This window comes from Perca fluviatilis, chromosome 5, assembly GCF_010015445.1.
Source record: "Perca fluviatilis chromosome 5, GENO_Pfluv_1.0, whole genome shotgun sequence".
NCBI lineage: Eukaryota > Metazoa > Chordata > Actinopteri > Perciformes > Percidae > Perca > Perca fluviatilis.
This window is the reverse complement of record NC_053116.1, coordinates 12,415,603-12,439,951: the sequence shown is the minus strand read 5'-3', so window position 1 is coordinate 12,439,951 and position 24,349 is coordinate 12,415,603. Positions and strand designations below refer to the sequence as shown.

The window sequence follows — 24,349 nt, the reverse complement described above, 5'->3', positions numbered from 1 at the left end:
TTTATTCAACAAAACCGTAATTGATTGCATATGTTTCCGGATATACTTGGGCTGGAAATTGTCTTCTATCAGATTACCACTAGATGGAAGCAGATTGCTACTCATCTGAAATTAATTGCTAATGTAAAGGTCACTCTGTCCCATCAGCCAGGATTAAGAGTTAATAAGTAATTGCAAGAACATCAACATAGCTATGGTGTTTGCTCCAGTCTCTCATCAGTTTGATGGTGTTTAGATGTTATCAGGAATTATATCTTTTTACACACTCTGCCAGGATTTGTACTGACCTGCAGCATGCATCTGTGATGTGTCTAATCTCATTTGAAATGTTTCTATTTCAGACAGTTTGCATGCTGTCCCCCTCTTTCATTTTGAGATTACATTGCGTTTGCGAAAATCCTTTCCTATTTTGCTCTCCTCTGTGCTGCTGCCTTTCAGTTGCAATGACCATTACAGTACACACTAGGCCCGCGTCATTTTAAAGACCTACAGTGGAATGATAATCCTTTGTTTGGGCTCATACTGACTTATTTTTAAACTAATTCCCTATGTTGTTGTTGCTGCTGCTGCTGTTGCTGTGGCAGCCCGACTGCAATAATAACTCCCCCCCCCCAAACACGTGTTCATATTTGCTCGTCTAAATATTTATTTAGAAATATGTATTAAACCGACTCCTCCCATGCCCTGAATGTTTTCCCGATTTAACTATTAGAACCAGACTCTGCAGATAATACATAAAGACTAAACATGGTATAAATCAGAAAGTGTGAGGGATTTCTAACACAGAGTCGAGGGAGAAGGATTTGTATGTACAGCGGTTAACTTCTTGTAGCCTAGGTGAAATAAATGGCAAACTTTGGGACAGTTAACGCGGCCTGTGTTCAGGTTTATGGACAGGGGAGGTAAAGTTGGAGCTCTTCGTCAAGTTAGCCAGGTACAGTCTGTCAGGATGGCTGTTAAGCGCCTAGGCCTTCAATATAAAAGCAAGGATGTTATCCGTTTGAATTAAAAGAGTTTGCCAGTAACTATCTTGACCATTAAGATGGTGTTATTTGTATTTATACAAAATGTAATTGCTTTTAGTATAGGATTTACTTTGTCTCTGCTTACGAAATGCCAAATATATAATTAATAAGTGTTTTACTTTGAAAGGTCAGCCCGAAGTCACATTTTTCAGTTAGGCTAGCTTGTCAGTTACCAAAGTAGCTAAGGGTTCAGGCGGAAGGAGGAGTCCGGGGCAATCTGGAGGGGACATCCATCATGTAGTTTGTTCAACACAGGCTGCGTGACTTAAAATTCAAGACCTCGGTGTTTCTTCCCTCCGTTTGTTCGTCTGAAAACGCATTTTTGTGTTTTTAACATCTAACCGACACCATGTTTCTGCGCGGATCTAAAAAACGACGGTCGAGCCGCTCGGTAAGTGTCTATTCTTTGCCTTATATTTCTTAATGACTTTCACAACTTAGTAAACACTTTTGATAACCTGCTATATCATCTTCTTTTACCAGAAAACATACTTTAAGATGTGTTAATGCGCTTCTCCTTGCTCCTCTGTAATAGTTAGACCTGAAATAAAGTCCCACACTAAAAACAGCCCAAGCGGAACTTTGTCCCACCTTCACCTGGCTTTTGTGTCGACATCATTTTGTGTAAAAAAAAAAAAAAAATGTCCCACTCTTTTTCTACATTTACAATAAATTATGTTAGGTTATTTTCTTAAACTGTGTACCAGAAAGTACATTCTTTGTTTCTTGAGTCATTTGGGGCGCCCCTGGTGCAGTCAGGAGGGGTCAGACGACGTCATAGATTTCTTACCTGAGCAGGTTGGTGTAACCTGAACATGTTTATTACCTTTGTCAGGTTTTCATTACAACAACAATTGATGCTGATTGATGTTAGATTATGTGCTAGCTGGAATTTTGCCCCAAACACAGCCTATATATGGTCAGGTTATTAACCAAATCTCTGTATTCGGACCAGGCTAACAGCTGTGTGGCCATGAAACATCTGGCTGTGCAGCACACTTGGATTGTATCCAGACAGTGACTGTGAATCCAACTACCTCACTACTTGTAAAATTCTTAGACTTTATGCACTAGTCTAATAGCAAACCAGACCATAATACCCTTTTCTGACTTTAGGTTAACTATGTGTTAGTAGGCTAAGTTTGTATAGGCTATACATTTGTTATTTAACAGTGGTGGAAGCAGTATTTAGACTTTTTATTTAGTAAAAGTAGCATTAACACATTCTAGAAATAATCCTTTACAAGTAAAAGTCCTTCATTTAAAATTTGAATTAAGTAAAAGAACAAAAGTATGAGCATCAAAATGTGCTTCAAGTACAGAAAATGTCAGAATAATGTTTTTTTTCTATTATGGGATTATAATTATTGATGCAGTAATGTATATTACTTTAATGTTGCAGCTGGAAAGGGTAGGGCAATTTTAATTAGCCTATTTTATATATAATATATATCTTATCTTCATATGATTATACATTATAATGTATGTGTTGGTTATATTTTGTATTAATAATCTGAAAAGTAGCTTGTAACTAAAGCTATGAAATAAATGTGGAGTAAAAAGTAGACTAGTAGAACTATAAAGTAGAAGAAAATGGAAATACTCAAGTAAAGTGCAAGTATTTCAAAATTGCAGTACTCGAGTAAATGTACGTAGTTACCACCAATAGTATTTTTGTATAGATCTTGCCGTTTATGTGTAACATATTCTTTGTGGAAGGGCTTTAAACACTTAGGACACCTGTTGACACATACAGTAACTACACTCAAGTATTAATGAATACCATCAATATTTTATGCTCCAACACTCCATTACATCAGGACTCCAAAAGTGAGTTTTGAATCATGTTACAACACAGATGTTAACGAGTGTATCTTAAACTCTGTGCATGTATTTTGTCTGTAGTTTATAATTATTTGTAGATTATCAGAGCGGGAAATAGAATGATTTAGGGTCTATGTTATTATATGATATTATAATATAATGATATTATTAGATTAGATATCATTTGGGACACTTATTTTGATACAGATTTAATGTTTTCCTCTCCCTAGCTGCATTACAGTTAGGTAATAACATGTTGTGTATTAATCTGAATAAAATGAACAATATATAGAGTACCTCCTTGGCCATCCTTACAATGATTTTCTTTAACTCAGGGACTATGGTACATAACTCTAGTATAGATACAATATTATTATTGTAGATCTCCAATAATTATACCCAAATAAAATGTAATTTTGTCAATGTCACCTATTATCATTTATTACCTTTTTAGTCAATTTGAATATAGACTAAACATGAAACAAGTCAGTTCAAGGCAGTCATAACAAAAATGTTCACAACAGCTTTTTGTTTAGGCTGCTTTGTAAATGTAATTATAATAGCATTTAAGAAAAGAAAACTATGACAATTGTTTTATGATTGTATTGTGTCTTTGTAACTTTTGTATTTGTTCTTGTTGTCAATACCTTTTTAGATAGTGACTTTCTAAATATCTAGCAATTGGCCTTTTTCAAAGCAGACATTTAGACATGTCACAGTAGGAGAAGCACAGGTATAAATAATACATGTCATTATGACTAAATCCCATTTAGCTGCTTCGGTGTCAGGGTCCTCATAAGCTGTGCTCCGTTCCACAGTGTAAATAAACCGTAGTCCTGCTCCCTGTTTAGGGAATGCCGGTTAAGGGAAGTTCCCTTGACAAAAATTCCCCCATTTGGAACACCCTGCAATGTCACCAAGGTAGATATCACTTCCACCGTGCGTTACCCTGGTAACGTAAACTCCTTGGAGACGTTGCTGCTACTGTGGAAATGTTACAGTGCTGAAATAATAGATTAAGAACAGAAACAGCTACCATTGCAAAACATATTCAATCAAAATGTATGTAACTTGTGAATAAATGCGATTTGATTAATTTACAAGATGTACAGTGCTATTCCAACGAGGCTCAATGACTGTTGGGTGATCTTGCTTTGCATTTTCCGGCGAAGTGATGAACCGTTGATCAGAGTTCCCTTTGAACTGACCATGTGTGCTCCCTACAGTTTGGAATCTTACTTATCACGGCTGAGTACCCTCTGCACTCCACTTTGCAGGGAACTAGCCTACTAGTCGATCGGAACGCACCCTAATTATTGTGCATGCTGGCACACTGTCAGGGAAGGGAGCCACCGTTATTGTTATCAGTAACACCTGTGCTTTCCCTACTATAACATGTAAAAAAAAAAAGGTCTATAAAGGCCCCACTCACAACTGCAACGTCACAGATAAAAAAAATTCAGTTTGACCCTCAGAATGACCCATCCAGTTGTTAAACATTGTTTTTTGAGGCAGCAGGAAGCAGTGATACGTAAACCATAAGAGGAGGAAGAAGTGTTGTGCCGCAGAGCCAGGGCTCGGAGAGGGCTGGCCTGCAGGCTGTCTGTTTGATCGTGTCCAGTGAGGAGAGGTGCATAAGGCGCCCCCCACCCCCCCGACCTCTCACCTCTTCTATTAATGTTTAACCCCTCCTACACCACAACATTGAGGAGTGCAGCAAAACCCAAATGACAATTTGTCTCCTGTTAGGTTAATAAACTGAACCATGCACAGAGCTCTTTCCCTCCCACCTGAACAGTACCACCCACTCAACATTTAGTGTGGGCCTAATGACATCATTTAGGTGTCTTAATCAACCATTTTCTGATATTATTGTAAGTCATCGCTTGCTGAACCAATGCAGTTGCCTTCTGGTGTCAGGTAACAAAGCTGGCAGGCTTTCAGTTTGTCCATTACCTGGTTACACAGTTACTTGGTAGCTAGAAAGAGCTCAAGAAAACCGAGGCAGCGCGGCATGTGATTAAACCTTATACCCACTTAGTGAAACCAAGGAGCTGATATGAAAAGTCTGACGCCATTCTTAAGTGTGAGCATGGGAGCTGATGTGAACTTTTGTGAATGTATTATTTACTTTACCCACACTCAGTTTAGAAGAAACTTCCCACTCACCACTCCCATCACATCCTTCACTTGCAGCACAACATGCAAAACCTCATTGTTGGGCCTCAAATTTGACGCATTATCTTTTGTGGAAAACAGAATGGAAACATGCGTGAAGTCTCTTATGTAGCCTTGACATACAGGACATCATGATAAGGACACAGTCAAGGATATGTAAAACTAACTGGTAAAAGCTAATGTTCAAGGTTTAAGGCTGAATTGTCATTAAGGAGTAGCCTAAATGTAGGGTTCCTGCCTATTTAAATGAAACTCTATTTTCAATGAAGAGAAACAATACAGCTGGGAGCACCCAATATGTTATAATGTAGTTTGATTTTGTAGTTGAATTTTGATTACATAATGTGTTAATTAGAACCAAGTTGACAGGTTTTTATGCATCTTTGGATACGTTCACAGATGATATTTTGTTATTTTGTTTTTAAAATCAACCTAATTCCTAATTGGATGGAGTGTGACCTTGTCAAACTTGTATTCAATGTTGTGCTTCTAGGATGTCGTCTGTTAGCACACAATGGGACTTAATCCTTCAAATAATCAGTGGTGGGATGTGACTAAGTACATTTACTGCACGTACAATGTTGATGTACTTGTACTGAGTATTTCCATTTTATGTTACATTATACTCCACCATATTTTGGAGGCACATATTCTACTTTTCCCTTCACTACATTTTCTTTTGGCAGTTTTAGTTACAGGTTACTTTTCAGGTCAGATTATTAATACAAAATAAAATCAACTTATGGATCAAACCATCCGGCGGTATATAAAGTAGTTAAAATAAGCCTCACATTTACCAGCTGCAACATGAGTGATGCTTACACGTAAATGCCTCACTAATTATAATCTGATAATGTAAATCTATATTATTCTGAAATGTGCCATTCTGCATAATGAGTCATTTTACCTTTTGGTACTTTAAGTATAATTTAATGCTTATACGTACGTATTTTTACGTAAGTCAAGTTTTGAATGCAGGACTTTTACTTGTAACCGAGTATTTCTACAGTATGTATTGCTTCCTTTTCCTACATGAAGATACAAGTATGTAGTAAGTAAGTAGTGGTACGAGTAAGCTTTTCTCTGGATTCTTAAATCTTTGTTTTTCATTACATCATTATTGTACTGCTATTGTGCATAACTTTTGATTACTGTCTGTCCTCAATTGAGAGAATGTCCATGTTGATGATGTTGAGCCTCTCATCGCTTTCATAACAAACTGTTTTAGAATTAGTGTAAATCATTATGCTGAGTAAATCTAATATAGGCAGACCTCCATCTCATCAACCTCCTGGAATACTGGAGAAATTCAAGCACAAAAGCTAGCTCTAGAGGGACAGAGACACAGTGGGCTGTCATGCTACTAGGGTTGCACGATATTAACAAAATGTCATATTGCGATATCGATTATGAATATTGCGATATCGATATTAATTTTGAAATTTTTAAACGTATGTAAAATTACAAAAGTTATGGGAGAACCCATCAAAATAGATTCAGAACAAATACAAGACAAGGTTTATTTCAACTGACTGTCATATTGGACTGGTCCAACATGAATAAATAAATCAATAAGGACCATGTCAACAGAACAGGACATGTTCTACTGGTTGTACAGTATAAAATAAATAAATAAAGAGAACAGGACACAACTTTTCTTTCGCTTCTCTGATTTGTTCCGTTTTGTCGTCTCTATCTAGTTCTTCACTTACACTGTCACTCTGTCGAAATATGCACACACGTGGTACACTCCATAGGGTTTGTCACGTAGTGGACCCGTGCGCTGACATGTGCATGTTGCACGGTAACTGGCCAATGAAACGTGATCATTACAGCGTTTCAAGCGGGCTCTAAATCGAACACAACTAAGCCGCAATGGACGGGACGCAGCGCTCCACGATATAAACAAAATATTGCATACTTATCGCGACGCTTTCGATATAATATTGGGCAATGTGATATCGCGATAAAAATATTGAGTCGATACATCATGCATCCCTACACGCTACATCAGACAAATAATACTACTCTCAGAAGAACTTCTTTATTTCCAGTCAGAAAATGAACATCTGTGGCCAGAGATGGGCGTTTTCAAACTCGCAGCTGGTTGAATGGCTGTCTGTGGAGGTCTATCTTAATTTGTTGGTACGATTTTTCTCACACCTCTGTGACGGAGATCTGACTATGCAAGATGTCCCTGACCCAAAGCAAACCCTCATTTAGCCTAGGCTATGTCTCATAATGTCTAATCTAATACCTTAACCCTTTCTAATACCATGTCTGACATAACTATCTTTACTTTAAGCAGTTCAAAACTGTGGCGGTGGTTCTTTATACCTAAAACTCAAGACAAGTTTAAAGCAACAAGCCTTCAACATCAGCTTCAGCTTGATATTTATTACCAAACGTGTTCTTCAAGAAGTCAAATGACTAATGTCGATTGTTTATAAATGATGTTGTGAAGAAGTTAGTGCTGATCCCGCTCCCCAACATCTTCCTGTCAAGATTATTTGCAGAAAGTGTGGAAAAATGACAATGAAAACATGAACATATAAAGTGTCATTTCATTGTGTTATTGAATGGAAAGTCAGCAACACCCCGTAGTATCCTGAAGTGTAATCGCTTCTGGTCAGCTACAATTTCCAAAGGTGTTTTTATCCTGCAGCTATTTTGCTTTCATTCTTGGAAAGCCTAATAAATGTGAGATTTAGGAGTGTAGCCGTACACCAGGTTAAATGTACAGGCACTTTGTAGTGTGTGCCTCTCCCTGGCTCAGTCACCATCTCAGTGGGACAGCTCAGGAACTCCTTTCTAAGGGAATAACAACTGAAAGGTCCAGTCACGCAGAAGTCATCTGTACGCTTCATTTAGCCTATCTTGTCACCTTTTGTGCCTGGCTCTTTTAATGTCAATCAAAGTGGCGATTAACGAGCAATTCATGGCACAAGACAGATTCCAGTGTGCACAACACACAGTGAGGCATTTCAAAATGACATGTACATTATTATTTACTGTCACGTGGGACTGTTCTCGACTAACTAGTTCTGGATAAAGTCATAAACATATCCACCCTGGAACCATGTATGGAATCCTTTTTATATCAAAAAGCACATTAAAAAAATGTCAAAACAAACTTTACTGGACCCTAAGCTGTTTCTATTTGGTTTATATCCAGAGAAACATAACTATAGTCAAAATCAACGAACATTTATAGACCCCCGGCTTGCTGTATGCCAAAGCATGTATTGCAACTTTATGGAAAAAAGTTCACAAACCAAATACGACTCAATGGATAAGACGGATGTTATCATGCCTTCCTTTAGAAAGGATATCTTACGTATTAAAAACTAAATAGCAAAGATTTGAAAATATTTGGGGACCCTTCATTAATTATGTTAAGGATTTAGATTTAACAGAGGATGAATATTATGAGTACTTTGTGTACAGTGCAGTCTCTAAGCTTGTAGAATTGAGTTTTCTTTTAAATGTATGCTATATCTTGCATCTATTGCAATCAATATACTCAATTTTGTAAAGATTACCATATGTTAAAACAGGAGAAGCACTTTTTTTTCTGTTAAAATTCTTTTATTTCAAAATAAATGTATGTGACTGATTTCATGCTGCCGAAATTGAAATAAAATATTTTGGGAAGAGAAAAAAAAGCACATTAAAAACGATTTTATGATCAAAGTACAAGAAAGCAAGCTGCTAATTGTTCCCAGTCCACGGGGTTTGTCAGTGCATTAGTGAAGCACTTACAAACCTCAGATATCAGGGAGATAAGATAAGCAAACTCAGCGTTGCTCTAATCAAAGTAATACATTCTAGCGTTTGTTCATGGGGAACTCTGCATGGGGAAAACAGGCTTGACGTGAATACTGATGGTTCGGTAGTTAGAGCTGCTGTCCTTATGAAGGTGTGTGTGGTTGGAAAAGGGAAGATCAAACAGCTGAGCAGGTATGCACAGGTACCTTGCTGTATCACATATCTGCATTTTATTGCTTTGCTCATTAAACTCTGTTAGCGTCTGTGCATGTCTTCTGCATCCTAATTTGCAAATAGTCCAAACCTTTGAGAAGAGCAACTGCAGTTTTTATAGATTAGTTTTGTTCATGCAGCCTATTGTGATAACCTCGCCAAAACGGCAGCAAATATGGGGTCTTGCCTTTTGTTTTTTTTGCAGACAGAAGTGCATATGAGGCACATGCTTTTTCCTTCTTCTCCGAATGGTGGAGTGGAAAACAGTAGTGTCAAAGAGGTTTCGTTCATTTCTTCCCCATTTCTCTTTTTTTGGGGGGGGGGGGGTCCTTAACCAAATCAAGGGTGTCCTCAAAGATCCTTTATATCATATGCTGTACACATTTGTAATTTGTGATATTGGGCTATATAAATAAAATTGACTTGACTTCAGTCCCTTTATAAGGGTGGGAAATAGTTAATAAAGAGCTAATAATACAGACAAATGTTCTCTGTGAACAGTAAGTTTGTTATAACAGAAGATAGGAAAGGTGCCGTAGAATGAAGGCATCACAGAAAAAGAAAGTGGAGACAAAGTGACTACATGGAGAGGGAAAGGGTGCAGCTCTCATCCTGTGTCTGCTTCCTTCCTCTCATCTCTAAAAAGAGGCATGTGTCTGCAGGCTATAGTCTGCAAACACATACAAACACATTCACACACACTCACACTCACACACACATGCACACACAATTGGATCACAAGTGAGAAATGAGGTAGGTGGTTTAGTGTTTGGCTGAGTCAGATGCACTGGCTCAGCACTTTTGTAAAAAGGCATTTTTGAGATGTTACGCTCATTATTCTGTATATCCCATCAGTTATAAAACAGTGAAATTCCTTAAACTCACAGTTGAACTGCAGCTACGTTTGAGGACTGGTCTGAAGCAAACGGGTTTACCTAGGGGCTAAATTCTGGATATCACTTACTGTTGGTTGCGTCTGTAAGCAGCTAGCAGGCTTAGTACCCACTACAAGATTTAGTCCTCATTCCTTATTGTACTGACTAATGAATCCAGTAGAGATAACTTTACATTCAGCTGTAAGAAAACCATGTTATCTACGGTGTACTATAAGCATGAAAACACATTTTGAACACAGAGGTGTATTCAGACTCACTGTCACCAAGCGCAGTCACAAGCTGTGTCAAAAACAACTTGATACAGATGTTACACATGCCAATCACCACAGTGTGCAGCAGGCATTCTACTGGTTTATATCTCTGCCAGTTCAAGCTCACACAATGACATGATGATGTAGGCATTTCATGAATTGACGTCATCAAGTAATGCTTTGGGAATCTATAGACAGCCCATACTCCACCCCAAACACTGTTGAACGAAAGGCTGAAGCGACTAAGTGCATTCGGCTTGTGGCTTAAATGGAAACACTGCCCACCCACTCCCTCAATATGATGTTGATATTTCTGCGGCCATGTCTAGCAAACACTGTATGTGCTTACTATGTTGCTTTAACCTTTATCTGTCTTGTGTTCTGGTGGTTCTCCACGGGAAATGATGTGAGCTGAAGGGAGTTTGTGTTTTGTTTTCAGCAGGAGGAAGAGGACCCGGACAGAGGGCAGCCCTGTCTGCACTGTGGAGACCAGTGCCCCGGCTTCCGTGTCCATGGCTGGAGGTATGTCTTAAACATTGCTGGCGCTGCCTGTTAGCTTAGCAGGAAATGTTTTTCCCCTACTTTTATATTCACCTTTGGTAGAGTTGCACTCTCTCCTGTTGCTTTTTGGATCTTGCGCAACTTCTGATAATTAGCTACTTAAAAGGAAGGTTTTTGTAGGCTGTTAAACTTCAAAACATATGACACCCAAACAATTTCACTCTCTTTTTGTGCACAGAAACATATAATACATAGAATAATTTGAATTGTTAACTTATTTAAAAACTGCTTTTGACTGAGTTTTGATTATTTTACACACCAGCTATTATATATATATATATATGTACTCAGATTTTCTGCTGTGTGTGTGTGTGTGTGTGCACGCCTGTGTGTGTGCGTGCGTGCATATGTCTTAGGAATTACTTCAGCATTGCTACCAACAGAAATCAGCTTATCTGTGATCTGTGTACACGCTGAGTGCAGATATACATTAAAAGACAACAAACATGACCCAGTCAGGGCTCCACATGATATCCACAGAGCCGATCAGCCTTACTGACCCTGTGGATATGAAGAGTCAGGAGCTCATGAGTTCCATTAAGCCCTGACAATTGCAATGGAAGCAGTTTGGCATTTAGTGGATATCTTCATGGGATTACAAATTGTTCATCCTGCAACATGGGCTGTTTGTCTAAGCTCCAGAGATTTAAATTTAAGACCTGTTCATATGTTGTTGTTGTATTTGCTCATCAGGAGGCCTTTAGGGTGAAAAGCATTGTGTTGCTAGATACAACAGATGTTTTTTCGTTAGCGCAGATCGATGCGTTCATCCGCAACAAGTCGACATCTACTCAGCAGGAAGACCAGTGTTTAGTAGGATGTCAATGCTGTTTGTTTTTTTTGTTGGTAACTGTAGGAGGCTCGGCAGCAAACAGGACTTTCAATTCTTGCAATTACTGCTTTTTAAATATAGGCACAAGCCACTTGAAATGTCAGCCTACACACCTCTTCAGCTATTTGTCCAGGAGTTGTTAACTGTCAAAGGCTCTCCCAAACAACCATTTATTTCATTCTGTTCAGCGGGTTTCTGCATGCTTTCATTTGAGCCCCCTTTTCTTTTCTCTCTCTCCTTTAGTCCGTTAGTAAATATCCAGCTGGTTGGGTCTCTTGGTTACTCTAATCCTGTCAATCACGCTAATAAGATTAGGCCTCACTGCTGTGATAGAAACCCTCTCGACCACTTCATACCTCCCTCTGCCTCCACCAATGTCTTTCCATTTCACTGCTGCTTTCCTTTTCCAAATATGACATTTGTATTTCATTTAGTTTTATATATATATAAAATAACTATTTCTTTATTAGGAATTATTTATATGAGTGTAAAAGAAGCAAAGAGTCAATCGTTTGGAAGGAAGCTGAATGATCCACATTATACATTTCATTTTTCCAAGTACATTGTGTTTACTGAATGCAGACTCTAAGGCTGTAGAGTACAATCACAAGGTTTGACCCACAGCTAGATGTGTGTGTGTGTGTGTGTGTGTGTGTGTGTGTGTGTGTGTGTGTGTGTGTGTGTGTGTGTGTGTGTGTGTGTGTGTGTGTGTGTGTGTGTGTGTGTGTGTGTCTTGAAAAGAAGAAGAAAAAAGGTTTCTTTCTGGTTACGAAGGCTGCATTCACAATCCCAGATGGGCACTGCATGGCTGAAGCCAACTGTGGCTCTGTGATGGAGAGAATAAAACAAAAAGCGCAGGAATGCGTACTTCATGTAACCAAAAGACTGTAATTGTATCTTTTAGCTTTTTCAGTTCTGTTCCCTCTATTCAGATCAAGACAAAAGCGTAGAAGTTAGGATGTAATCCTAAACACATGTGCTGCTCTCTACCTCCGGCCACACTCTGGTGGAAGTCTGGCCCGTGTATGCATCAGCCTGTTTACAGTATCTTCGTAGTAACAAAACATAATGCTGTGGGTTACGGAAGTTTCTCCATCGTGCGTCCATCTGGAGGACAGATCTGAAATGACGTTCGGGTGAGACGGCAAAGAGACATGTCTCGTTTAGACGTTTCTGGTCTCTCAGCTGATCCAGGAGAACGGGGAACATGAACGTGATTAAATGATTGAGATTTATGGGGGTCAGTTTTTGAGACCCCAGAGTCCCGTGCTAATTGCATCTTCCTTAATTACCAATTAAGAGTCACACCTTCCCTGGCGGAGGAGATCATGCAAGTGGCCACAGGCTTAGCCGCTGATGCTCGCTGAGAGGGAAGTGATCCATCTTCATCCTGAGCTTTCTCAGACAGAGCTCAAAGTGAGGTGGGGGGCAGATGGTGCATCCGCTGCCCAGCAGCAAGCGAATTGAGTTACTTCTGACCCACAGGTCCCCGCCACGCTTCAAAAGGGTTCAGAGTAGCCATTGCTATTAGTCTAGGTGGCCATGCAGCAATTACTCAGTCACTAATTAGTGGCAGGGAGTTATAGGACAAGGCCCATCTGTTTCTTAAAATCAGATCTAAGGAGGGCTTCACTCCTGTAGTGATTTATAGATTATCAGACATTTAAAGCAGAGGATTATTTTATAGCTGCTACCCTGGATTCCCCACCAGTTTTAGTAATTATATACAGACCAAAAATTGTGCTCTAAATTGACTGTTGTCTTAAAACTGCATTATGGTAGGGCTGCAACTCATCTAACAATTATTTTTATTATTGATTAAATGTGACGATTATTTTCTTGATTAATCACTTTGCCAGTGAAAAATCTTCCATCACAATTTCCTAGAGCAGAGGGTGACATATTCAAATGATTAGTTTTATCTGACCAGCAGTCCAAAATGAAAAGATATTCATTTACACTCATACAAGACAAAGAAAAGCAGAAAATCTTCACATTTTAAAAGCTGGAACCAGAGAATGTTTGGCATCTTTGCAGTTGCAGATAAAAATAATTGTCAATTGACAAAGTTGTTAAATAGTTGAAAGCATGAAAGATGAGAGATCAAAGAAAGAATACATGAAGAATGTAAGTATGCTGGGTCTTCTCTAGCAGACATGTCATTACTGATATTCATCCTTCGTGATTGACCAATGTCCGATGAGCTGGTGTGTCGTGACTTCATGAAGACTAAAGTCATGCCGTCTGCTCGGTATTTCACCAGAGACACTTTGTTGTCATGCATGCACCATCTTGATCGCATAATATGACAAATACTGCACAGCACAGCTCATAGGCTCAAAATCTGCTCCACTTTCATTTCTGTGATTAATAACTGCATCAAAGCAACAATGGTCCATCTGTTATGAATCAGTTGCGGCAGTCTGGTCTAAGGAGAAAAGACACCGTGAGTTTACTCTTCGCGATTGTCACTTGGACACCGACGTTTCATATCTTCAAAGGCAGCGTGAGTAAATTGTCGGGCTTTTTCATATCTTTTTAAGTACTTTTGGTTTTTTAAAAGCACGTGAGCATGTGTGTACCTTGAGAACTGTGTTTGTATTTTCTGGAGTGTATGGTTGTGTTCAGTGCCTTTTGTTTGCGCCCACTGTCATCACGGAGGAGGGTGGGAGTCGGGGGTTAAAAAGAGCCAAGCAGACAGGGAAGTGAGCACTTGGAGAGGAGCTGCCATAGAACATCCTGCTCTTACTGACTGACAGACAGACAGACAGACAGGCTGACAGTAGTAGGCGCCTATGGGATGTGAACCTTTACAGAACACAAGCCTGGATGGGACAGCGTCAACAGGCCAACCTGGACTTATTTGTCTTGATTACAGCAGGTAATGAAGAAACCATATTTTACTGTTTACTGTCTAACAAGACTAAAGGGACTAGACACTCAAACAGTCATTACATTGTGTGTGTGTGTGTGTGTGTGTGTGTGTGTGTGTGTGTGTGTGTGTGTGTGTGTGTGTGTGTGTGCGTGCGTGCGCGTGCGTGCGTGCGTGCGTGCGTGCGTGCGTGCGTGCGTGCGTGTGTGTGTTTTTAGAAGAGGATTCTTCCTGACTTTATGTTGTTTTGTACACATATGCGTATGGACTTCGGATGCAGAACATGAAATCATGTGCAGTTAATGTTGTTCTTCAACTCGCCTGTACACAGTTGGCTGCTTTGCTTATAATGTATCTTAACAAAAAGACTACATGTTGTACACTATTTGTGGAAATGCCATTTTATTTAAATATAATAATATATACACACATTTGAAAGTGCAGGCTAATATCATGCTGGACAAACTCAGGTCAGTTTGGGATGCAGGGGACGGGTGGACAAGCCTTAATCTCTGTGTTCAACTAATTAAAATGAGTTTATTTCTGCTCCATAAAGTGTTAATATTTAGTTTCATTTTACTTATTTTTTACTTTTCCATCAGCAACAATAACAGCACCAGCTGTACCAGCAGTCTCAGTAACAATGTTTTGGGCCAGCAAAGCAAATCTGCTTGCAGATTGTTGATTTCTGTCCAAAGCAGCATCTGCTGTGTCTCCTGGTTTATATCGCACATGGCTGGTAAGTGCAGTTCCCATGTATTTTGTGGGTTTTATTTGTCCAGGCAGCACAGTTTCAATATGCACAGAAGTTGTACAGAAGTATAGTATTTAATTAATTTGCTAAGCAAAAGAGAAATAAAATGGGTATGTTTTTAGAAAAGCATTCCCTGTGTCATACTATACTTGTATATACTTTGGGTGTGCTGATTTGCTTATTTGTGGGTTTAGCATTTTGTCTGCTGTATATGTAGTACAAGTATATTTAGGGGCGCCCTGGTAGCTCACCTGGTTGAGCATCCTTCCCCCATGTATTAAGGCTCAGTCCTAACCGCAGTGGCCCGGATTCGATTCTGACCCGCAGCCCTTTGCTGCATGTCATCTTCCCTCTCTCTCTCCCCCCCTTTCCTATCTTCAGCTGTCCTATCCATTAAAGGCCAAAAAACAAACAAAAAATCTTTTAGAAGTATATTTAAAGGTTTTGGCACGTGCCCAAACCAGTCTTTGGTAAAACTCGGCTCTAATGGCAGGATAATTGAGAGCAGCCTGCACACAATAGAGACATGATTTGAGACTCCCCTGCATACTTTCATACCCCAAATTCATTCAAATTGCTACTTTGTCATCTTTCAATTAGTGTAGGTTGCATGTGGGGCTTTGCACCCACTGCACTGGTGATTATATCCTTTCATCATGTAGAGGCTGGTGGTGGTGGTGGTGGGGTGAGACATGGTGCATCTGCCATCTGTCCCATCGTGCCAGGTCTCCGGCTGTGTCCTCCTACCCACTTACATAGGCATGTGTATCACACTCCTCCCCCTCCCCGTTTGCTAACCCTCGCATACAAAGGCACACACCCACACACACATACACATATACATGCAGCTGGGGTCAGATTCATGCCAACATGGCTTTAGCCTAAGCTGGCTGTATTATAGTATTTGTATTGGTTCTACCTGCTGGGCGACCATGGTCATTTAAGGTGCCACTGCCAATCCAGGACGGCTGCATATTAAAAGCATGTGCTGCCCTGGGCCTTGGAAAGATACAGTGGTCACATATTAGCATTTCTTCTCTCTGTTTTGTCAACTCCTTAACAATGAACTGGTGTTGAGCAGAGAGAGTGGAGCACATTCACACTGACATGCTGTTGCTAACATTTCAAAGACCTTTTATGAGACCATTGATTAGAAGAGGAGCACTCATGGAGTTTACAAGCTGTGTGTGTGTGTGTGTGTGTGTGTGTGTGTGTGTGTGTGTGTGTGTGTGTGTGTGTGTGTGTGTGTGTGTGTGTGTGTGTGTGTGTGTGAGTGTGTGTGTGTGTGTGTGTGTGTGTGTGAGTTTTTTGGTTGAGTGGGGGTTGGGTGCTGGAATAAAGCAGCTTTGTGCCTTGTGAACTTGAGCCACAAGTGCCAGCTGGCAGACTGTTATGCAATCACAACAGAGATGCACACATGTGATACATGCTGCATATGGCCACATTGTCGCATCCACACACACACACACACACACACACACACACACACACACAAACATACGTGACACCCACATCTCTGTGTCACCCCGGGGCGCTTTCCTTCTGACTCCACCGGTCCCACAAACAGGCACACCCACCTCCAGACTGAATGTAGGGAGGAGTCAGAGGACGAGATGGGGTGTAATACGAGGCTGAGGGAGATTATTGCTCCCATCTTCACCTCCCTCTCTTAACTTCCACGGGATTGACAGCGAGGCTTATGTCAGCGACCTCATTTCCTACTTGTTTGGTAGTAGCTTGTTTGGGATGTGCTGGTCCTGATGTAAGATCCTCAACAACATCTGTGATGAGGTTGAATTTCTTCTAATTGTGTAAAATGCATTAGCAGTGCACACTATACATAGACATTACGCAATTTAGACGATTTGTAGTTCTGAATTTACTGTGAAATCCTGAGTTTTAATGATCTGGAGATTGTGGGGTTTTTTGTACCGGTGTGACAACTGTTGTATTAGTAATATTTGGCTGCAGGGAGTCCCGTTGAGTTAACCTCAAGAATGTGTGTGGGCTGGTTTGTGACATGATGTCTCCAACGCAAAGTGTGTTCATAAATAATGCGGTTATAAAGAAACTGTGGGAGTGCCGGTATGAATGTTATTATATGAGGGTTGTTACTTGAAGTTTGGTTTTGTTTTAGGAGCTGGCCCAAGTACCTTGGCTTAATAAGAGTCAGTTTTCTTCTTTTGGCTTAAATGTAGGGTTCAAAAATCAACTGAACTTTGAATGTTTTGTATATTTTCTTTGTATTGCTGCATTGTCAATTGCTACTGGAAAACAGGGACTCATAGAAATATGAAGTCTTGCGTTAACGTTGTGGTTTGCACCTTAGCACCTGAAGCACCAGGAGCACCCAGCTTCTTGAATATTTGACATTTGATCAGCTTTGGCTTGTGTTGTAAATCAGCAAAACAAAAGTCCTCAGGGATGAAGCCTAAAGCTTTTCCTTGTCTCCACAGGAAGATCTGTGTACACTGCAAGTGTGTGCGAGAGGAGCATGCCGTGCGCTCGGTGCCAGGCCAGCTGGAAAAGATGATGACGAAGCTGGTGTCGGACTTCCAGAGACACTCCATCTCCGACGACGACTCGGGCTGTGCCTCCGAGGAGTACGCATGGGTCCCACCTGGGCTCAAGCCCGAACAGGTAACAACCGTGGTGCAGAGCAGACGCAGAGTCGAGACAACGCAGGCACCCATGATGCACGCTTCCACTTGGACATGTTCATACATACACAAACTGGTGTATTATGGGAAAAAAGTATTCAGTGTGTTTGATTTATGACTGTAATTGAATAAATTGCTCTATAAACGAATAAATAGCTCTCTGTACTCTGTCATTTATGCTCTTTATGTGAACACACTTGTCTCCTACAGGTATACCAGTATTTCAGCTGCTTGCCAGAGGACAGGGTGCCTTATGTGAACAGTCCAGGGGAAAGATACCGAATCAAACAACTGCTGCACCAGCTTCCAACCCACGACAGTGAGGTAACATCACTGTCACCCTGACTTTGGAGCTTCTCAACATTGGCTTTCCTCCTGGTGTATTGTAATAGTGTGGTGGCATTTCAAATACATACAATCATTCAGTCTAACAAGTGTGCTAAATCACAACATAGATGCTGTTATATATATATATATATATATAATATCCTTTTTTTTTTTTTTTAAAGGTTATTCTTTATATTTATATGTTATTTCTTATATTTCTTTTAATGTCAGGAAAAAAACATTTTAAATTTTTTTTGGCTGATATTGTGTATTATATACTACTATGTCCCATCTTTTACCTTATTGTTATTTGCAGTTGTTTATGGGTATATTTAGAAATGTCTGCATCACACCCATCCTTTTGACTTGTATGAGGCTCTTAATGCCAGTAAAAAGCTGTATACCTCAATGGGTTTTTTAGACACTCCATTTTACCTCTCTGTTCCCTCAGTATTTACAGGAACTGGTAAAGATAATTCAGTTTTAAGTCTCCATTTGGTTGAAATAATTTACAGTTACACATTAAATGCATAACATGTTTTGCATTAGTCAAAGCTAGCAATTTTTATCACTTAAAATCTAGTTGCTTCTCATGCTCACTTTTAGAATTAGTCAGGATTCTATTCAAAACGAGACGATGCATCTCAGGAGGCATATAAATAATGCATTTGTTCTAAATTATAGTTGTAAAAGGATCAACAAGACTAGAACACAGATTTTATTCATCTCAAATAACCTAAGAGGTAACCAGAATATATTTTTGTTTCCTGCAGTCCCAGTACTGTAACTCTCTGAACGAGGAGGAGAAGAAGGAGTTGCGTTTGTTCAGTCAGCAGAGGAAAAGAGAAAGCCTGGGCAGAGGCGTCGTCCGGCTCTTCCCAGTAACTATGACGGGAGCCATTTGCCAACAGGTAGAGCAACATTTTTATTTTATGTTTAGAAAATGTTGCAGATACCTGAACAAACTGGAACTTTCCTGCATATGGTCTGGGAGTGTGAACAGGTGCATGAGTTCTGGAATAAAACAGCATCAATAATATCTGATGTGATAGGATATCGAATTTCTACTGACCCGATTGTCTTGTTACTTAACAACGACTCTAAATTACACCTGCTTGGGAGACAGAGGAAAATTTGGTTAGCCCACTCGCTTTGTATAAAACAGTGGTTGGCGCATTTTTTCTAGACATAGCTATGCTTGAGCTCTCTACAGCAAGGATTAACAAAGCCAAATCATCTACTATAGACCTATGGAGAAGTGCAGCAGCACAAATATCAGACCTAATGACCTCAGCACCACAAGAACTAGAGGAGAGGGACTAGGCAAGGTGTGATCTCTGTTTTTGCTTATTTGTCTGTTTTTGTTTTCCTCGAGACCGCAGAGGGTGGGGGGTGGGAGAGGGTCGTTGTTCTTGTTCAATTGTGTTTGTCGGTTCTGTATGTTCAAAAATAATAATAAAAAATTTATCTAAAAAAACAAACAAAAAAACCCGTAGCAGATTCCCTCATGAGACAGGCCAGTATAAAGCTCTCCTTATATAAACATGAATGCATGCCAAGTGAAATAAAAACACATCCGATCCATGCAGGAGAAGAACCTTTTTATAGGACTGGAGATGGTTCAGGTGCATGTAGATGCAGGCATAGCTCAGGGGCCACAGCCCACACGGATTTAATGATTACAGGGCTGTATAAGCAAATTGCTGTGCAAACGGCAACGTTCCCCATTTGTTAAAGGATCTATGATCTAACTTCCTTCCCTCTGCACCACACCCCCACCCCAAACAAATCTATTTTTCCAGTGTGGCAGGCAGATCTGCGGTGGAGACATAGCGGTGTTTGCCAGTCGGGCCGGACACAGCAGCTGTTGGCACCCTCAGTGTTTCCAGTGTTCCACCTGCAGTGAGCTCCTGGTCGATCTGATCTACTTCTTTCAGGAGGGACAGATCTACTGCGGCCGGCACCACGCTGAGAGGCTCAAGCCCCGCTGCCAGGCCTGCGATGAGGTGACTGTCTCACCGAGATCCCCAACCTGTCTCATAAACACTCCTCAACAGCAGGGTTTCGCAGCAGGTCTCTAAAAGCAGTGTGGTGGAAGTCAGAAAGCAAGAAACTGAGAATCTGCCAGGTGTTTTACTATTGCTAGATTTTATCGTTTGCCTGATCAGTGCATAGTAGAGAGTATTTGCAGATTTTTCTGGCGGTGTCTTCTTGTTTTGAATGGCTTCTCAGTGTGACTTAAGAGATTAGTTGACATAGTCGACTAATGGATCTGCCACGACTGACCTAAACCCCCAAAAACCTCTTTTCCCCTTTTTTTTTTTTTTTTTTCCCAAAATCTCCTTTTTATTTTTAATTTTTTTTTTTTTTTTTTTTTAACAAAAAAAAAAACCACTATTGTTTTTTATTTTTTTTTTTTTTTTTTTTTTTTTTTTTTTTTTTTTTTTAATTATTTTTTTTAAAAAAAAAAAAAAAAGAAAAAAAAAAAAAAAAAAAGAAAAAAAAACTTTTTTTTTTTTTTTTTGTTTTTTTTCTTTTTTTTTTTTTTTTTTATTTTTTTTTTTTTTTTTTTTTTTTTTTTTTTTTTTTTTTTTTTTTTTTTTTTTTTTTTTTTTTTTTTTTTTTTTTTTTTTTTTTTTTTTTTTTTTTTTTTTTTTTTTTTTTTTTTTTTTTTTTTTTTTTTTTTTTGTTTGTTGTTTTGGTGTTTTTTTTTTTTTTTTTTTTTTTTTTTTTTTTTGTTTTTTTTTTTTTTTTTTTTTTTTTTTTTTTTTTTTTTTTTTTTTTTTTTTTTTTTTTTTTTTTTTTTTTTTTTTTTTTTTTTTTTTTTTTTTTTTTTTTGGTGGGGGGTTGTTTTTTTTTTTTTTTTTTTTTTTTTTTTTGTTGTTTTTTGCTGCGCTAAGCGTTTTAATTTTTTTTTTTTGCGTCAGCGTTACATCATGAGAGAGAGTCGACCATACTGCTGCTCCTGCTACGAGTCCATGTACGCAGAGTACTGCGATACCTGTGGAGAAAACATAGGTACATAGGCTAACAGTTATTATCAGGCAGATGTTCTTCACTATTCCTTTGGAAACACTTTACTAAGTCCCCCTGTTTAGCATTAAATATCACAGATGTTATAAATGCTTTATTTATCCTAGCTATAAAATTCTTGAATTTAAATGTTTTTGTCAAGTGACGATAAATATGATCTGTCACTCATACTCATTCATTAATATTTAAATTAACTAGAATGAAGTGGTGGTTGTGTGGTATAGTACAATGAGTTCAAATGGGGCTGAACCAATCAAAACGGCAGTACTGCTGATATGAATACATACTGTATACACACACTAAGATAACAGAGAGTTTTCAAATGACGTGTAATCATGAACTAATTTCCTCGCAGGTATCGATCAGGGCCAGATGACATATGAGGGTCAGCACTGGCACGCCGTGGAGTCGTGTTTCTGCTGCGCCCGCTGTCAACTGCCTCTGCTGGGGCGCCCTTTCCTCCCTCGAGGGGGGCTCATCTTCTGCTCCAGGGCCTGTTCTCTGGGCGAGGACCCCAATAACTCCGACTCGTGTGACTCGGCGCTGCCGAGCAAACCTCAGCACAGACGCTGTGACACAGCAGAGAAACCCCAGCAGCCGCAGTGCGGTTCTCCACTGCAGCCACAAGAGGGCACCAACCCTCCTATAACTCTTGGAAAAGACTGCATTCATACTGCAGTGGAAAACAGAGGTGATGATGATGCTACATTGGTGTCACACTCAGATGTTATGTAGGTCGCGCCACCAAGAAATGACCCTGTAAGTATCTTGTAGAGACTTGTAGTCACCGCTTTGTTTGCTCTGCTTCTCTCAGGTGTCCACTGCACTGCTCCGGTTCAAAACGGACTTCCTTTACCCAGTGGTCATCCTCATCCAAGAGGCTCGTACTCGCCTCTTCCCCACATCCATCTAGGAAATGGCTTAGGTCCATCTTGGCCCAGCGACCTTCCACATTACAGTTTACTGCCAGGGGACTCTGGTATTAAACCTCCTGTCGGGGATCTCCAGTTCCAGCGAGAGCGGAATGGAAATACTGGACTAACTGGTCTTAATTCAAGAGGAACCTCTACTGCTAAAGACTGTAGGAACTGGGTGGAAAGGACGAATCAAGTAATGCAAGGTATCAGAAATCACTGTGATGCTTAACACAATCATGGTATCAATATGAAATGATTACAGAATGTCCTCTGACTCTGTCTAACGATAATGTGCCCCCCCTGATTTTCTCTCCACAGTGTTTCCTCCTCAGAAAAACTCACACATCATTTCACCTGAGTCGCCTCCCCTCTTGCCCAACAACCCATCCGTCCTGCCACCTCCTCTGCCCGTTAAGTCCCGTGACTTAATGCCCCAAGACTCACCTCCACCAAACCTCCCCCAACCAGTGGACAGACCCGCTGATTCTCCACCCCCGCTGTCTCGCAGTGGCACAGCTCGGGTCAGCTTCAGAGAACCAATCAGCAGCAGCTACTCCGTCGATGAGGACGAGGATGAAGACGAGAATGAGGAGGAGCTGCGAGAGGGCGTGGAGAACCAGCAGGAGGAAGATGAGGTGGAGGGAGGTTTCGGAAGCAGGTTGCATCTACAGAAAGGCATCCCACCTCAAATGGATCTGCTGGGTAAGAAAAGGCTTTGAGAGAGTTGAATATGAAGTCAAATACAATTTGGGAACAGGCCCCTAGCCAGCCTAGTGGGTGGGGGGGGGGTGTCTTTTTTTCTTTTTTTTAAGTGGACCTTTTTGCAGTTTTTCCCTCATTTTGTATTTAATTATGAGGTTCAAATACTTCATTTTGGTGACTTTTTAATGCGCTAATTTGTGCTGGATTTTGTTTGTCTGGAAGTCAAGTTCATTTTGTTTTTGCCACAATTTCTATTTCCACCCAGATGGATCCTCCTATCACCAGCGGAGTCTGCGGCGAGGGTGGGGCCATTGCCGTATCCCCTCCGACCCTGCTCTCCACCCGGGCCCGGAGAGGCGCTCCCGACGCTCGCAGCCCGACCGGCCTCGGCTGGACACCCTGGACTGGAGAGGGGAGAAAGAGAGGGATAGCCAGGGCTCCGCCAACGGCTCCTCACTGACCCTCAAGCTGAGCCAGTACAAACACGAAGACTGCTCTACGTGCTCTTCATCCTCAGACTCGGAGGAAGAGGGCTTCTTCCTGGGACAGCCCATACCTCTCCCCCCGCAGCTCCGAAAGCAGCAACCTGAGGAGGGCAAAGACAGAGAGGGAGAAGAGGAGAGGGAGGTGCAGAGAGACTGGGGACTGAGAGGCAGCATAAGGCGGAGAAGAGCTCACAGCCTTGGTGCAAAGGACAAAGATAAAAACTGTGCTATCTCCTAACACCTAACATCAAAACACAGCATGTTACTTTCTAAATTATGGAAGAGAACTAATGGCCCTTCATTACTCTAGTATTCAAGCTGTTTTTCTGTTGGTAATGTAGATCCAACACACGTGCAGACTTTTCAGAAAGGTGAACCACAGCCATTGTTCCAAAGGAAGCACAATAAACCGCAGAAAAGTCATTACCTTTTACTTTACGATATTGACTTCTCATTGGTTGACCTTTTGAGATGTTACAGTGTGAGTATGTGGTTAGTGATGAATGTGGAGTGATTGTTGGTAACATTTATGTTTGGATTCTATAGAGATGACTCACTCCTGTGTCCGTGACCCTGAAGTGTAATGTTACCGCTTCTTAACATCGCCATCATTTACATATGCAAACTTGCAGTAGCACGTATGACCAGGAACAGACAGCTCATTCCTCCATTATGGTTTGTAAAAGGAATATTAAATATATGTTATTTTTAACTCTACCGTAACTACTTTTTTCTGTGCTCTTATGTGCAATTTGTATATGGCTGTAATATATTAGTTATGAATACTAATGGGCAAATTTATGGAATGGAGTATGACCAGCCTTGGCAGTTTTATGATTATCAAAGTATCACACAAAGGAGAATTTGAGTAAATTTTGGAGGTTAAATTTGCTGCGTGTGTTTAAACAAAATACTTCAAAATTTGTATATGTTCATGTCTTTAATCAAATTATTTTTATATATTTGGTGTAAGTCGCTGTTCTTTCTTATTTTTTTAGGTAAAAGGAAGAGATTATAATTTCCGTTTCTTTTATTGTGTCGGGCAACTTTA

The 24,349-nt window shown here is 40.1% G+C and overlaps 1 protein-coding gene across 1 annotated transcript; it reads left to right on the top strand.

Moving 5' to 3' along the window:
- The first annotated feature begins 42 nt into the window (after positions 1–42).
- prickle3 (prickle homolog 3) lies at positions 43–24,349 on the top strand. Its single transcript, XM_039802008.1, has 11 exons — positions 43–1,416; positions 10,595–10,677; positions 17,631–17,814; positions 18,045–18,158; positions 18,935–19,072; positions 19,964–20,217; positions 21,031–21,179; positions 21,550–21,885; positions 22,009–22,314; positions 22,430–22,813; positions 23,079–24,349. The coding sequence occupies exons 1-11, from the start codon at positions 1,375–1,377 to the stop codon at positions 23,534–23,536; spliced, it is 2,448 nt and encodes an 815-aa protein (XP_039657942.1). The 5' UTR covers positions 43–1,374; the 3' UTR covers positions 23,537–24,349.

What these genes read in the sequence shown, in the direction of transcription:
- prickle3 (XM_039802008.1), top strand. Translation starts at nt 1,375, where the DNA reads ATGTTTCTGCGCGGATCTAAAAAACGACGGTCGAGCCGCTCG. An exon ending in CGGGAGCCATTTGCCAACAG is followed by an intron (nt 19,073 to 19,963) that starts GTAGAGCAACAT and finishes CTATTTTTCCAG; the next exon opens with TGTGGCAGGCAGATCTGCGG. An exon ending in ACCTCAAATGGATCTGCTGG is followed by an intron (nt 22,814 to 23,078) that starts GTAAGAAAAGGC and finishes ATTTCCACCCAG; the next exon opens with ATGGATCCTCCTATCACCAG.